This window comes from Ursus maritimus, unplaced genomic scaffold, assembly GCF_017311325.1.
Source record: "Ursus maritimus isolate PB19 unplaced genomic scaffold, ASM1731132v1 scaffold_1, whole genome shotgun sequence".
Taxonomy (NCBI): Eukaryota; Metazoa; Chordata; class Mammalia; order Carnivora; family Ursidae; genus Ursus; species Ursus maritimus.
In genome coordinates, this window is record NW_024423343.1 from 46801063 (window position 1) to 46818076 (window position 17014).

Consider the following 17014-nt stretch of genomic DNA (forward strand, 5'->3'; position numbering starts at 1 on the left):
ATTGGCAAAGAGAGAGACACATAAATTGATCAATGGAACAGAAAATGAAGAGGCAAAGCACAGACTGAGAGAAAATATTTGCAAATAACATATCTGAAAAAAACTTGTATTCATAATATATAAATAACTCCTTCAACTCAACAGTAAGAAAACCACCCAATTAAAAATGAGCAAAAAGCTTCAATGGATACTTTACCAAGCAGGATTTACAAAAGGCAAACACATATGAAGAGATTGTCATCATCATTAGCTATTAAGGAAATGCAAATGAAAATCATGATGAGATACCACTACATCTATTAGAATGACTAAAATAAAAAATTGCTGGGACGCCTGGGTGGCTCAGTTGGTTAAGTGTCTGCCTTCAGCTTGGATCATGGTTCTGGGATCTAGTCCTGCATTCCCGCATCTTTGCTCAGCAGGGAGCCTGCTTCTCCCTCTGCCTACCATTCCCCCTGCTTGTGCTCCCTCTCTCTCTGACAAATAATTTTTTAAAAAATTGCTGAAAATACTAATGGTTGTAGGATTGCATACCAAATGGATCGTTCATGCATTACTGATGGGAATGCAAAATTCTATTTTGCCTCAGGTAATTTAAAAAAACAAAGTGAATACCTCAGGATCTTTTTGAGGGAAATAAGAAATACAGACACAAGATCAGGAGCAAGAAATACAGGGAATTCAAGGCTCAGAACTCAGATTGGAGAATTGCCAGCTACAAAATGTGGGGCAAATTACCCATAGGACTATAAAAGCTGTGATACTGTATACTCAGGGCTCAATGATGAAAAGTAAGAAGGTTTGATTATAATGACTAGGAGAGAGAGGAACCTCTAATAACACACAATGACTTGTGATGTCACTGATGTATAGTTCTAAAATTCACAAAAAAAGAATGATTCACATGCCACTCTTAGAGTGAAGGCCTCTCACCCCAAGACATGTATCAGTAAAGTTTCATAATTCATCTTTTAATGGAATGTTTCCCAACTATGCTTAATTAAATTTACAGGTTTGATCCCTGAACAATTGTCATAGACTAGTAGCTTGGGAAGGCTGAAAACACTATTTTCTATCTACTATCCTCTCCTAATAGCACTAGAATTTTTGCCATCAGTAAGACCAGTCTGTGTTGCATTAAACACTAGAGTTTTAGATCACTGTGAGATAACTGCTTTAGAAACCGAGAATTTAGTTTTATTGTCTATATTTAGTAGAGTGGTGCTGGTGTTGTCATAATTTTGTATGTTGTAATAACTCCAGTGTCTTAAAAAAATGTCTTTGAACTTTAAAGATAGGACCCATGAAGCTTAGTGTTGAATAAGCGCTACCTCAGTGGTCCTGAGAGTGGAAGACAGCTTCCACTAAAGCAGCCTTGTCACTCCCCAAGTTTCTGTCTTGAGGAGACTAATTGAATTACATTATCAGGGAGGAAAGATTTTGGACTTTTTTTCCTTTAGATTTGAACTGATAAGGCCAAAGGAATTTTAACTTTTAGACTTTAACTTTTCCCTGGAAACTTGATAGTGGGAGGAGATTCATATTGCTCAATTTTTAAGTCTCACACTTTTGATAGTGTATTATTTGGAGGAGTTTTAGGGTGTAATTTGGGTTCCTTGTTTAATCCAGTGAGCCTAATGGACAGTATCAAGTAACACAGAATGAGATAAATAATAGGGTTCACAGAGGCTTTGGAGTTAATTTCTGACACACTTCAGAGTTTTCTAAAATCATTTTGAGCATTATTAAAACTATTTTGCAATTTGTTAGGTTTCATATACTGTTTCTTTAACAGCAATAGACTCTTCATTTGATTTTTCTAAAATAATGACAATGTTAAGTTTAGAACACTAAATCAGTTAACTAGAGATCAAATTCTGAAAGCAGTAGAGATTGTGTCATTATTGGTAAGCATCACTCTAAGTCAGTCATTTGACAACAGAAAACAAGATTTAAGCATTCAAAGCATTTAACCAAAAGATGCTATCCAAGCTCAGTCTTTCCCCAAATTACTACTTAGTATTTCTTATCAAAATATTCAATTACCATATGCTCCTTTATTTGCTGTCTGGTAACCAACATTGTAAATTAAGTTTGTATTGTCATAAGTCTTCTTTTTCTTCTTTGCAGAATAAGCTTAAAGAAATGTAATAAAACATTTATTTTTAATAATAGTGATGACAGAATTATGCAAGATAGACTATTTTTTCATGCCCAAGAGGAAGTGAGCCTTCTGCTAATTTGTATGTTGCACTGTGGGGAGGTATTGCAGCAAATGGAGAGATGTGAAATGGGAAAACAATTACTCTTGAAACATTATCCTTCAAGTTAAAAGATATACTTGGAGGGATAGAATTTTCTTCTGGTAGAGAGGAAAGCTATACACACAGACCAACTGTAACATGTCATTTCCTGTCTGTGGGGATGCATACCAACATGGCTACTGGCTTGGGACCCACTAGCCCACAGTAACTATTGCAGTTGCCCACAGTAACTATTGTAGTTCTTGGATGTGCCTCCCAGCCTGGTATAAGCAACTGTATACATATTCCTCCTTTGTGATAAAGGTAATTATATTTCCTGTTTCTAACCACTTAAGGAGGGCAAAGTCTCCTCACATCAAGTGTACTCAATTACACTTTCATTAGAGATATTTTCATTAGAGATGTAAAATGTGGGAGTAATCTCTCTCCCCACTGGAGCAAATTCACCTAATATTCCCTTCCTCTTTCATTCTGTCTGTCTCTCTGGAAACTGTCTACTTAGTGGAAGATGACAGTGTTGCTTGGAAGTATAATTCAATTTCATTTGTAAAATAGATATTCTTCTGTCACCTTGATAATATAAATTAAATTCATTTACATCTTCTTCAGAAGAGGGGTTCTGAGGTAACAAATGTCTAAAATGTCTACTTGAAACTCTTTTCCTATTAAATGAGAAAGTTAACAGTTGAAGATGTAGGGATGTATGTTGTTACTAAAGTTTTTTTTTTAAAGATTTTATTTATTTATTTGAGAGAGAGAGAGGGAGAGGGAGAAAGAGAGAGAATCTGAAGCCGACTCCACACTGAGCACAGAGCCCGACGTAGGGCTTGATCCCACAACTGAGACATCATGACCCAAGCTGAAACTAAGAGTCAGATGCTTAACTGACTGAGCCACCTAGGCGCCCCTAAAGTGTTTTCCTTTCTGAAGCATGAGATTGTTGTCATTATTTCAATGAGCTGAATGATTGAACTAGTCCATTTAGCAAATATATATTTTAGACACACACACACACACACACACACACATACATACAGTACTAATTGTTCTGTGAACACAAAAGTGGAAGTCAGATTATTATGGGTGATTAAAACAGTGGGAAGTATGTATTGAGTGTATGGAGGATGATACAAAGTACTATAAAGGATTCAAAGGAGAAGGATCTTCTTCTTCTTTTTTTTTTTTTTAAGATTTTATTTATTTGACAGAGAGCACAAGCAGGGGGAGCAGCAGGCAGAGGGAGAAGGAGAAGAGAGCCCAACATAGGGCTCGATCTCAGAACTGTGGGATCATGACCAGAACCGAAGCCAGATGCTTAATTGACTGAGCCACCCAGGTGCCCTGGAAAAGGATCTTCCAATTAGGGTTATTCAGACAGACTTTGTGGAGTATCATTTATAGTGGAGCTAAAAGAACTGTGGGATTGGGAGAGATGGGCAGTGAGCACATCACTCCAGGCTAAGAAAACTGGATGAAGAGAGGCACAGAAGTAAGAAAAGTTACTTGTGTTTTAGGAATGGTCAGTAGTCTTATTTGATTGGACAATGAAATAAATTGAGAGCTTACTGTGCGCTAGAGCTTTTGAGATTTTTATGAGAATTTAGGAATATTATTTTTGTTTTCAGATGATGAAACTTAGCTCAAAGAGGTTAAATAATTTGTCCAAGCTATTTACATGGCTAGGTAATGGGAAAGCAGGGCTTGGACTTCAGCAGTTTGGCTCCAGAGCCTATACACATCACACCTAGATCATAACTGCCTTCTTCAAGGAGGTAGTGTGAAATTAAGTTTAAAAGTTAGGTTTGGGTTGAGCTCTAGATGGTGATGAATGGTTGCGTCAAAAGTCTGAGCTTCATTTAAGAAGTAATGGGGATCTTTACAGTTTGGGGCTGGAAGAAAGTTTCAGAACAGGTTTAAAGTGTAATTAGTAGCAGCATGAAACCTGGATTTGAAGTAGGTAGAAAAAAGAGCCAGTGGAAACTAGTTAGTAATCTGCTGGAGAGACGCAGGGAGGTTCTCACCTAGAAACAGGATTGATGGGATAGAGATAGGATTGATGGGATGGAAGATTATCTTATTCTTTCCTAATAATGCATAGTCCTGATAATTAAAGCAAGTTTACATTTTTGCATCTGGCCATGTAATTGTAATCAATATCATTAATTAATTTAATGTAATAAACTCACTATATATTATAATGTTATAAATAAAAGAAAGCTGGTAGAGATTGGGCATAGCAAAGTCCTGACTGGATATTCCTCCTTTAAACTCTTCATTTCCTTCTTTTTTCTTTCCTTCCTTACTTTGCTTCTTCTCTACCTCCTCTCTCCCTTATTCCCCAACCTCCTGCTCGCCCCCCCACCCCCGCTTTTCTTCTGGTACTGTCTTTTCTGGCTGCCAACATAGTAGATTACCATTTTGGTATATAATAGCAATTATGTTACACACAGTTTTTAAAGTTTCAGTAACAAAAAAAAATACAGTATTTTTAGCATATGTAAGTTGGTTAGAACTGCAGTGTAGGCAGGCTTGTCTACTGAACCACTTGATAAGATTATTTTACTTTGTTTTAATTTTTACGTATGTCTGCTTTTCAACCTCAACCGTAATAGAGAAATGCCTAGAACTGTGCCTAACACAAAGCAGATAGCAATTGTAAGCAAATAGAATTTTACATAAGGATTTTTATGTAAATATATAAATAAGCATTTTCTACATAGCTCCATCAGCTTTTAATAATCTCACGTTCACAATATGTTCCGTCTTGTCCTCTGTAATGAAATGTGTCATTTCTCATCTCTTCTCCTTTAAAGCCGTTTTCTTGCATTTTTTGTAAATGATAAGCCATTTTTTTCTCTAGAAGGGCTTGTTTCTAAAATATTAATATATATGTACAAGTTAATATCAGCTTCCTATTTAAAAATACAAGACAAATATTTAAAATGTGAGAGTGTATATTGGAAATCAATAGTCACTCCTGTCGTGTGACTTGTAAAGTTACATGGTACAAATTTAGGAGGGCAGTGAGGGGTAAATTTTCATCTGTGATCAAACATGAACACTTAGGTACAGTTACCTCACTGTACACCTTCAGGGAACTGGTTCAGTCACAGATGAGGTAGGGTCTCTTAATCATAGCTATCCTGCAGAGCTTGGGCAATTTGTAAATCATCTTCAATGGGAGGGATTCCTGAGTAACTTAACCAGAAACAGCCAGGCCTACCAAAGATATATGTAATACATGAAATGTGACTTCCCTTTGTGAATCTCTGGGCTAATATTGACCCTGGATGTCTCAGAAAGAAAATAACTGCACAGCGAAAGAACTCTAGAGATTCTCAAAGGGTTGCCTACAGTAGTCAGCAACAGATGGATCAGTACAGATGTGTGAGGAAACTAAGCAAGGCCATGGACAGTATCAAAGGATTAGAGAAGACAGTGCTTGGCATCTATCATGCCTATTTTCACCAGCCACTCTGGAAGAACTTCATAAGTCATAGGGCATTGTGTAGAGTTCTAAAATGGGTCTTGGTTCAGTAGTGGGGAAAAATTAGTCTCAGATTAAACATGGCTCTGACCCCTCTAACAAATCTTAAAAAGCAAGACCTATAACAATCAAGCTGTTTCCAAAGAAATTATCTACATTCAAGAAAAAAGCTAAAGGATATTTAAAAGAATATGAAAATATTCAGCACCCAAAAGTAAAATTCACAATATCTGGCATCCAATCAAAGAGTACCAAGCATAAAAAGAAGCAGGGAAATATAACCCATGAAATGAATGATCAATCAATCAAAATTGACCCATAATGACACAAATGTTAGAATTAAAGATAAGAATATTAAAACATAATTGTATTCCATATATTTATAAGGTAAAGAAAAGATATAGAAGACATAAAAAGGAAACCAGAATAAATGTTTTAAATGTATGAGATGAGTAATATGAGATATGCATTAATAGTAGAATAGACATTGCAGAAGAAGAGATTTATTAATGCACATTCAGGAAAAGAAACCATCCAAAAGGAAACAATGAGAGAAAAAAGTTACAAAATGAAAAGAGAATCAGTGAGGTGTGGAACAACATCAAGCATCTTAATATGCCTGTAGAGAAGAGAAAAGGGGCAAAAGAAGTATTTGATAATAATGTCCATTATCATTTTTTCTATTCTATGTTATAACAGAGGTTATAGTCAGTGCAATCAGGCAAAAAAATGAAAAATGCATCCACATCCAAAGAGAAGATATAAAACCATCTTTATTCGTAGACAACATAATCGTTTATGTAGAATATCAGTTGGCATCTAGAAATAAATTACTAGAATAAGTGATTTTGTCAATGCAAAATACAAGGTGAATATAAAAAATTGCTTTTCTATATACTAACCTCAAGTAATCAGAATTGGAAATTAAAAATACCAATTATAATGGCATAAATATTATGAAATACCTGGGGATGAATCTATCAAAAGATGTGTAAGACCTATAAGCTGCAAAAATTAAGGAACCCTAAATAAATGGAGAGAGATACTTGGTTCACAAGTTGGAAGACTCAATAGTATCAAGACATCAGTTGTGCTGAAATTTAACTATAGAATCAACATAATTCTAATCAAAATCTTGGCAAGATTTGTTTGTAGAAATTGAAATGCTGATTCTAAAATTTATATTGAAATGTAAAGGGCTTAGAATAGCCAACACAACTTTAAAACAGAACAGACTTTCAAGGTTAGCACTACTGATTTAAAGAACTATTAAAGGTATAATAATCAAGATGTATAACAAATAGGGGCACCTGGGTGGCACAGCGGTTAAGCGTCTGCCTTCGGCTCAGGGCGTGATCCCGGGGTTATGGGATCGAGCCCCACATCAGGCTCTTCCGCTATGAGCCTGCTTCTTCCTCTCCCACTCCCCCTGCTTGTGTTCCCTCTCTCACTGGCTGTCTCTATCTCTGTTGAATAAATAAATAAAATCTTTAAAAAAAATAAAAGATGTATAACAAATATGCCAAAGAGCAGAAAAGAGTCCAAAAATCAGTCTATACAACTAACTTTTGACAAAGATGCAAAGGCAAAATCTTTTAAAGATTTTGATAACTGTAATTCAAGCACATACTTTGGAGTAAATAAATAAATAAATATATATATATATATATATATTCAATCTGAAAAAGATTAGAATATTAAGAAGTAGACAGCAATGAATTGAAAACCTCTTGCATTAAAACATAATTCAAAAGAAACAATTTAGAATAACTCCACTGGAAATATCTAGAATTCAAATAACTCTGCCAATAACCTTGCTCAAGCAGTCTGTGGCGTTACCATGCCTGCCATCAGTGGTCATGTCTAACGGGCACTCCCAGTGCCAGAACCTGTCCTATTGCACTAGCTGCCCCTAAAATTGGCTGGGACTCCTTAAATAGTAATTCGTATTAGGCAAAAAGAGGAGACCTGATGTGACTTTACTGTGATCACAGTAAAGTGGAATAAACTGAGCTCACCATACCAGCACTGAAAATACTTAAAGGTACATGTAACAAAAGTAGAATAAAAGCTTATCATACATCTTTAAATTTATAATATTAAAAAACTTCTATATAGCGGTATGTATCAATATAACCAAATTATGCATATCTTACACTGCATCTAGGTTTGTCAACAATAAGCTACTGAAATTATTTAGAATTTTAGACAAACATTAAGTGACACGGATAGTTGTCAGTGTTATTTTATTAAATGAAAAAAACAATCTACAAAACACCTTATAAGGCACAATAATGTAATTTATTTATTGTAATAAATAAATTTTCATAGAAATATTATACATAGAAATAATGTGTGTATACCACTTAATATGAGTGGTACTGGGATTACAAATAATTTTTCTTTCCCTTTATACTGGTTTACACTCTAAAATCATAAAATATTATGTATTATTTAAAATTAAAAAGTTATTCTAAAAATATTAGCTGGTGGGGAAATATTGAGAACTTTTTTCAAGAAATTCTGAGTGTAAGAAAAATCAGTTTATCATTTTTTTCTAGAGGAATTACAAGTATAGTTTATGGTGTGAGATAAAGTTAAAAGCAGTTGTATCAAATAATAGGTCAGTAATTTTCAGATTATTGTCAGAATATAATATAGCCAAAATATAGTGAACTTCATAACTTTCAGTTTTGTATAATGCATATCATTTGGGGTAACTGGTCCATCGTTATCTCACAAAGCATACTCCCAAATATCAAAACTGGCAAAAGCTTCTCCTCAAACAGCCCCAGTTAGAAGTTAAAGCTCACCCTACCTTCCTGTCACTCTCTTCTCTGCTTCTACGCCGTTGTTCCTCTATTCTAGCTTCTCTTTTAACATCTTCTCCAATCTTTGTCAGAAGTAACATCTCTTTTGTCTTCCATTCCTAGAGAGTACGAAAGTTACTGAACTCAGTATGTTTTCACAATAAACCTTTGTATTCTTTCCACCACCAACAAGCAAATTAGAAAAGTCAGGGGCCTAACAGAAATCAGGTCAAGCATAATTAAAGTCATACATTGGGTTTAGGATGGGCTTTTCTTACACAGTCCTATTAGGAATGCAGGCATGGTTATTTTTACCAAAGCTAAATTTAAAAAAATTTCCACCCCATAACGAGGACTTTAGGGGAGTTGAATAGCATCTAATGACTTTCACAATCATCTCTTTAAAAGTAGATATTGGCTCATATATATAGTTTCTGGTGTCAGCCTCATTATTTTATTTAACAACTTGTACATTATCGCTGTGAAAAAAGATTAATGTGGATAAATGATTCAGACCTCAAATAACTTCAGGAAGTGTGATGGAGAGGTAAATTACAAATGAAACAACTGTATACATTTTTTAATCTAAATATTTTCAATTTGTTATCTCACCTCTTCAATTTTTCTGCGAAGACTAAGTTTTCTCCTTGTGTATTCTCGCTGTCGTCTTTCTTCTCTATCCATCCGAAGTAGGCGTTGCTCTTCTGCTGTGCGCTCAAGTTGTTCTAATTCCCTATTTATCATATCCCAATATCTAAGTAAAAGTGCACATACAAGTAAAGGTGAATTAGCTGTTTCCTTTATGATGGCATCATCTCTGCTTTGATACTCCCAAACCACCTTCTTGCTTGCTTTTTATTTTTTAAACTACAGGAATTTTACAGTTTTTCTGTCAGCTCTGCTCATGGACCTTTAAGCCAGCCTGACCCACCAACTCACCATACTTTTCTCCTTATACAAATCTCCCTATTATATAAGTATCTGTTATTATGGCGTAGCCAATGGTAAAATGTGGAGCAAATTGATTAAAAACATTTTGCACAGTAAGTATTCGTAACTTTGTAGGTTTAGGAATATGGGTTTGCAAAGAAGACTAAAGTAACTGAAACACTGACTTCAAACCTGTAAAAAAACAAACAAAAAAACCCCAAACAGATCTGAGTTTCCTAAGAAAAAGATACTGAGTCCATTGTAATTTACAAGGCCTTGAACAAATCTTCCATCTATAGTCTGGGTCTCTGGTATGTCAATTTGTTTTATGGAACAACCGTGAAATCAAACTATGAAATATAAAATGTCAGGCACTGCATCCCAATCTCTCACTTTAATGGTGGAGGAGGAAAAAGACCAATAACATCCCTTCACTTCCCACGAAAGGGTCTTGATCATGGAATGGTAATGATTAAACGTTGGTAGGTACTATCTTAGGCAGTTTAAAGAATGAAGAACTTAGACAGTTTAGAGCTGATGCATATTTATATTGGCATAAGATAAACTTTCCTTTTTCACTTTTCGCTAACTTCCTCAAACTTAATGTTATCAGTCCTTAAAGATGATCATAAGAAGATACTGTAGAAGCATGTGCTAAAGATACTTTCCCTCTATCTCCTACAATAGGACGGAATTTGGATCTGATTTTGTTCTTCAGTTATCAGCTTTTGGACTCACAGCAACCTGTCTTCCCTGGTAGAAATTTCTCTTTATAGCCTTGCCACCATAATTTCCCAATTCCCGTATCTCTTGGTCTTCTTTCCTCTCCATAGCGGGGACAATAGTGGAGTTAAATAGTGTCTAGTTCTCTAAAAATCCTACCTTCAATTCTTTCTAGTATCTTCCTACATATTTGGGTCCACAATATATAAGTAAAATATGCATTAACTTCAATCTTACCTGTGCCTTATTAATCGTTCCTGGTCCTTAATAGATTGGGTTCCTTCCTGTAACAACCAGTTTTGGAACCGTGCAACATCAGAACGTCTAGGTATTTGACTTTTTTCCTGTAGTCTATTTACTTGCTTTGCAAGCATTTCCTATTAAAAAAGTGTGTTATCATATATACACATATACATAAATATATGTAACTTTGACTATGTATATATAAAATCTTCTTTTTACATTCTCCAGAAATAAAACTGTCCTATCACATGCTTTGTAAAATTCCTGTACTTCGTGAATAGCTAATTCTGTTTAACTGCATTTAAACCTATTGTAGACAAGGACAACCGACCCAAAATAAAATTGTCTTTCTCTGAAAATAAATGATAAATATTTCATCTTTTCTATCCATTCTGAAAAAATTAAATGAAAATAAGGAAGGAGGGGAGGAGAAGCTCTAGGCGTAAGGGGAAAATTGGGTAAAATATAGAACACTTAATAGTATAGGGAAGTCATTACCATTTCTCTACAACTCTCTCTCCTTTTTAAGATTTATTTATTTATTTATTTATTTATTTATTTATTTATTTATTTTAGAGAGATAGAGAGCATGAGCGCACAAGTTGTGGGGAGAGAAAGAGGGAGAGAATCCTCAATCAGACTCAATGCTGAATGTGGAGCTTAACATGGGGCTCAATCCCACTACCCATGTCCCATAACCTGAACCAAAACCAAGAGTCAGTTGCTCAACCGACTGAGCCCCCCAGGCACCTCTCTACAACTCTCTTAACCTTTGAACATAAATTTGTAAACGTACACATACATTTCTCATTTTTATCCAACACTCTTGACCCTAAAACCTAAATTCACTCATCCACATGTGCATGTGTGCACACACTCTCAAACTTTTGAGTCAAAAATTGAAAGGCAGTCATTATCTATACCCACTCTACACCAAATCATTCCACTTCACCTTTAAGAACAACATTTTTTATTGAATGAACACAGCTGCATGTGTGTGGGTACACATATACAGTGTACATGTCTTCCAGTCACCTATAGGACGTTGTAATTATTCATACTCCTCTCCTGTTACGCTAGCTGTTGCGGGGGCTCCAGCTGAAAAATCTTGCTGCCACAATAGACTCTTCCTATTGCTCTTAGCTCAGGTTGAAATGACATATCTGAGTAGTAATTTAATTGCTAAATTATGCAAGCTACTATTGGCATATTAACAGATGACTTGGTCCCTTTTCTTTTCTTGGCTTAATATAGCAACCTCAAAATATTATTTATTCCTCTTCTAAATTTTCATTTGGAAAAAGTAATTTGTCAAAATTAAAGGTAAAAATATTATATAAAATATTTTGCATACAAATAAAGCTTTCTTTCAAACCCTATGTAAAGAACCAAATTTAATTATTTAACTTACTTGATCTCTTATATAGTTTCTTTCAAAGTCTAACTTTAAACTGGTAAGATATTGCCTGTACTTATTCAATTCCCTCAAGGTACATACAATCTAAAAAACAAAACAAAACAACAGTAATGAAAAAATATATAAATACAAATATTTAAAAATCATAGCAATTACTTTCCAAGGAATAATAGTTATAGCATACCATTTGATAATATTTTGGTATAAGAGTAATAAATTGCTAACGATTTTGTAAGCAATAACTCTCTACAACTTTTAATCAACAGGAAATTTCTATCCAGATAACATTACTTTATTAATATGCATAATGCCATGATAAGGGATTTAGTACACACAACTGGAGTTATTAAAAGAAAATACCAATTTAATAATAATGGTCGACCCCAGTAAGAATATAGTCCATCCAGATTCTATCAGGCTGATTTTACTAGGTTCCTATTATGTCTCAAGTTTTTAAAAAGCTTGTGGGACATAATCCTTGACAAGCATACAGTGACATTAGAGACAGAGAAAGAAGACTATGATACATTTGGGAAAATTACTTTTACAGCCTCAAGTTATTTGGTAATCATCTTTTGATATTATAAAGAGAAAAGATGAGGGAAGAAGTAGATTTGTTTAGGAAAAAAAACTATTGTCTGGTTTCCCTTGACCCAAATACTGAGTAATTTATGAAATTTCCCATTAAGTATTTCTCATGACCAAGTTAAAGGTGATACAGACCCCCCAGTGAGGTACAGAAGCAAGCTTTATCAAGTCTTGGAGGTTTGCAGTGATTAAAAAGAATTAATATTCAACCCACTTTATTATTGCTGGTGATATAGCCACCTTTCTTTAATCTTCTCAGGATATCTTTGCGCTTATAGTATGCTCTTAAATGTGGATCATGAAGACTTTTATATTGGTTTTCCAGAAGTCGACAGTAAGGATCAGTCAGGTTAAAACCGTAAGAAGGTCGAAAAAGCTGCAAACACAGATTTTAAAATATTATAAAGGTAAAACTAATGAATTTCACTTTTAAATGTCAATCTATTGAAATGAATAGACTGTTCACTGAAAATAAAGCATGCAAGAAGAATTTGAAGTGGGAAAGAACCAGCAATAGAAAGATTTGGATTAGGCAACATAAATTTATTATCCTGACTTCTTTTTCCCCACTGACCTGACTTATTCTAAAAACCTAACCTCATGCAACTGATTCCTCCCCTGATCACTATCAGTCCCTGGCCCTGAGTCAGAGAAGAAAGAAGGAAAAGAAAAGAAATAGGATAAAAATTGTTTTAATGTATAAAGACAGTGAAAGCTATGATTTTTCCGTTTCCTTTTCCCATGTCCAGGTCAAGGTACTCACCACGTTTAAAAGGATAAAGGATAATACTAATTATGATTATTATTATCTCAATAATCCGAAAATGAAGAAAATAGAAAGCCTTTCCCAAGATTCATGGAAACAACTTTAACCAAAAAAGTAGAAGTAAAACTCAGATGTTAAAGATATAACATATGTAGAATAAAGGTTATTTAGTGTTAGGATCTTATCTAAGTCAAGAAACCCACTGGTCTCTGAGAGTGCTACAGTCAGGAAAAAAATCAGGGTCTGTATTTTAAAGTTCAACATATTGAAGAACCAATTATAAAAGATATTGATAAGGATTGAGGTTTCTTCATATGTGTAAAGACCAAATACAACCTTATACAGTAGTCATTAGCATATAAAAGAAGGAAAATATCAGCTAATAGTCATGTTTCTCTACCTGTTACATTAGAGGAATCAGCTGAATTATCTCATTTCATTTGTAAATTAAAACATCACCAAAGTGAGTTGGGTTGGGGTGTGTGTGTGTGTGTGTGTGTGTGTGTGAGAGAGAGTGTGAGTCCCCAGTCCATTTTTTCAATGGCAGGATGATGATAATGGGTTTTGGAGAACCTCTGAAAGGGAAAAGGTGGAGGATGTAAGTAGGTGTGGACGTTGTCCTAATATTGCCTTTGTGTTCTTTCTTTTTGCTTTCCTTTAATTTTTCTTGGCCGGAAAAACAGAAGTTTTAGTCTAAAGTACAGTCAAAGCAGTAGTTGGGTAAAGTGAAAGACAACTGGAATGTGTGGAAGATGTGGCAAACCTGAGAGCACCTGCCCTGTTTGCAGGCATTCAACTCCATTGCTAAGCCCCCACGGATTGTGCATCAATCCAGATCTGGCTGCAGGTACCAGTTTATGACCTCTGTGTTCAGTCTGGCAGTAGTCGCCTCAGACAGATTCTGAACACTAAGGAGCCTAGCTGTGTGGGACCCTATAAAGAACCCCCCAAGGGATAGGTGGGAGGATGTTTCATATGTGGGCAAAGGGGCAGATTGGAGGAATCTGATAGGATGCTAGCTTTCCTTTTCCATTTAAAAGCTTCCTTGATAAGTTTCTGACTTCTTAACACAAGGCTTTAATCTCTTCCAAGGGCATACATCATAAAGCAGAATTCCCTAATTACTAATGCTTCCTTGAGATGGCAGAGAAAAGAATCTCTTAGGACAGTATCTTGAATTCAGTGAGACCAGATATAAAGCCCATACCTTTCCTGTAAGGGGAACAATCAACAATCATGACTCAAGAATGGATTTTTTTTTTTTTAAGATGTTGACATTTAGCTGTCAGCATCTCTTAGCTGTTGAACTTTAGCTGTGATGGCAGTATGTTTCTCAAGACCAAACTTGGGCTACTGACCTGTAAACAAGGAACACCTTTTAGACATACCATTCATTAGAGCCAGGGTATGCATTCTGTTGTTAATTAAAGTGATTGGTTTCTCTTAAGAAAAAAACTAAAAGTGTAAACGTAAAGCATCACTTCATTGAGGAGATTGTACTGAAAGAAAAAGAAGGATCTCACAAAGTCAGTCTTCAGGGGAATAGTCTGGTGCTTGATTATGATTAAATGAAGATAGTTTGGGGGGAAATGAATGTAATAAAGAATAGAGAGAACATCTTTTAAAAAAGTAGTTGACAAGTGAATTAATATTTGACAGAAATGGTAATTTGGCAAACAATATATTTGACTAAGCAGACTAAAGACAAGGCTAAGTTTATACCCTAAAGAGGTTTCAAGCATGGTTTAAGAGAGCTAATTTGTTTGGATGTGACTCAGCCAAATGGTGTGAGGTAGCATATTTTTTGTTAGCTTGCTCTATTGTAGTAAAACAAAGGGAAATTATATATTTCCCAGAAAGAAAACTTTCTTTAAGAAATCATGCTTATTAGGCAAGTATCAAATACCAAGGGGTTCTACTAATTTCTGATGACATCATAGATAGAAGGAAGGCACAAGGATCACTCGGAATTCTTTCTTGTAAAAATTTTTGCACTATTGATCAAAGCAACCACTCAAAAAAAAAAAAAAAGAATGTACTGAACCTCCTTCAGCATTAGTCACTGGGTCAAAGGCTGGGGAGGTTTGAGGGTAGAAGTAACATTGAGGACTAAAAATACGAAAGAGTTTGAGGGAAGCACACTATACCCCAGTATGATTTTCATTATAAAATTACAATTGTAAAATTATAGTGTTGAATATAATTACACAAACCAAGGGCAATGCAAATTTTAAGGAAATATAAGCTAATTGGGGGTTTTAATAATTCAGAAAGAATCTTGAAAGATGGTTCGTATTTACAGATTGTGTAGAAGAGGAAAGAATATGTCAGCTTTGGGAAGCAAGGTGAACAAAGGCACAGAAATATTAATGTGGTATGTGTGAGTAAGGCATAGAAGACCCCAGGTGGAAGAAGCTTGGGCTCTTGATTAGAGAAAAAACTGGATGAGGAGATTGGGGCAAATCATGGAGTCGTTGGTTAAATACTAAACATGTCAAGTTATTTCAACTTCACTGTTTTCCCACTTAGTATATGAAATAGAATGCAGTGCAAAACAAAATCATAGAAAAGTATTCTGTAATGAGAGTTTTGTCCAAGTTATTATTGGTTAAAATCATAGCACAATTAAATGGCCAGCTAGCACCTTTCACCTTTCAACCAAATATTTTTCTAACAAAATCTCACTAAAGTTATAAAGAAAAGTTAATATGGTTCTATAAATTATAAATTAAGGCAGAACTAAGAACCTAAACTTTCTAGCCCAAGATTCTGAGCAAACTATACTAGATGAAGTTGCTTGGTATGTATCCTATGCAACATCTTAGATTAGATGTGGGGTTGGTTATTTTTTTTCTGTGTATGGTAGTGCAAATTCCCGTAATGGACTTTGTATGTAGTGTCCGATTCTAACAGCAAGTAGAAAAGAGCAAAGAAAACCAACGTAAGACCATAAAAAATTACTTTACCTTTTCACTTAACTTCGTAGTATAGTATAAAGTTTTGCTTCCTGGGATCATAGGCAGCTTGACCCCAAGAGGCAGATCCAGTAGTTGACCCGCTCCGACCCCTGGTAAGTGGGTTTTGTGAACGCCCTGTCAGATGCAATTGGAAAGTTTGGCCTTTCCTTTTAGTTTTAGGTATTAGGCCACTCTACTCCTACTCCAAATGAAGAGTCATACAGTCAGGGTCGAAGGTTCCCGCCCTCCCAGACCGCCCTGAAGACCTCCTCCCGCTTCCCGGGTCACCCGTTTTGGCACTGGACCACAGCCAGGTGCGGCCAGAGCCGACCGAGAGCCATGCCACCCGCCGCCCGCACGAGGGCGCCAGAAGCGGGCCGTTAGGAACCGCGCGACGGGTCTGCGGCTCTCCTTGCCCGGGCCCCAGAGGGCCGCGACGCCAGGCGGGCTGCCACTCACGTCTCCGCATTTCTGGCTGTCCGCGGCCAGGCTACTGGTGGCCGTCTTGGTGGCAGCGACGTTGGCAGCCTTGGAGCAGGCGCTGAGGTACAGCTCCATCGCCGGTCTGGGCCCTTCTGCCACCCTCCGCCCTCCCCTACCCCCTTCCCTCGCACCCCTTTCCCCGTCGTCGTCCCTCCGTTGCGACTGGACCTGGAATGGCCAGTACCCCGCGTCCGCGAGGCCTCACGCTCGCGGCGTTCCAGGCTCCGAACTTGGGGGCCCCAGAAAGGTGGTGCCTTCCTGAGGGCTGGTCCCCGGTGCTTGGGTCTACAGCGCCCCGGATTTGGGGAAATCAGACCTAGGGGCCTGGTCTATGAGGGCCTCAGTT

At 36.2% G+C, this 17014-nt stretch overlaps 1 protein-coding gene across 1 annotated transcript in view; it reads right to left on the bottom strand.

Moving 5' to 3' along the window:
• FSIP2 (fibrous sheath interacting protein 2) overlaps window positions 1-16743 on the bottom strand; it is a 93011-nt gene extending 76268 nt beyond the window's left edge. The window contains exons 1-8 of the mRNA XM_040636584.1: window positions 16645-16743; window positions 16195-16320; window positions 12677-12838; window positions 11869-11958; window positions 10452-10591; window positions 9174-9315; window positions 8570-8680; window positions 5010-5136 (exon numbers count right to left, since the gene is read on the bottom strand). Coding sequence (XP_040492518.1) covers window positions 5010-5136; window positions 8570-8680; window positions 9174-9315; window positions 10452-10591; window positions 11869-11958; window positions 12677-12838; window positions 16195-16320; window positions 16645-16743 — 997 coding nt within the window. The remainder of the gene's footprint in view (window positions 1-5009; window positions 5137-8569; window positions 8681-9173; window positions 9316-10451; window positions 10592-11868; window positions 11959-12676; window positions 12839-16194; window positions 16321-16644) is intronic.
• Between the last annotated feature and the right edge of the window lie 271 nt (window positions 16744-17014).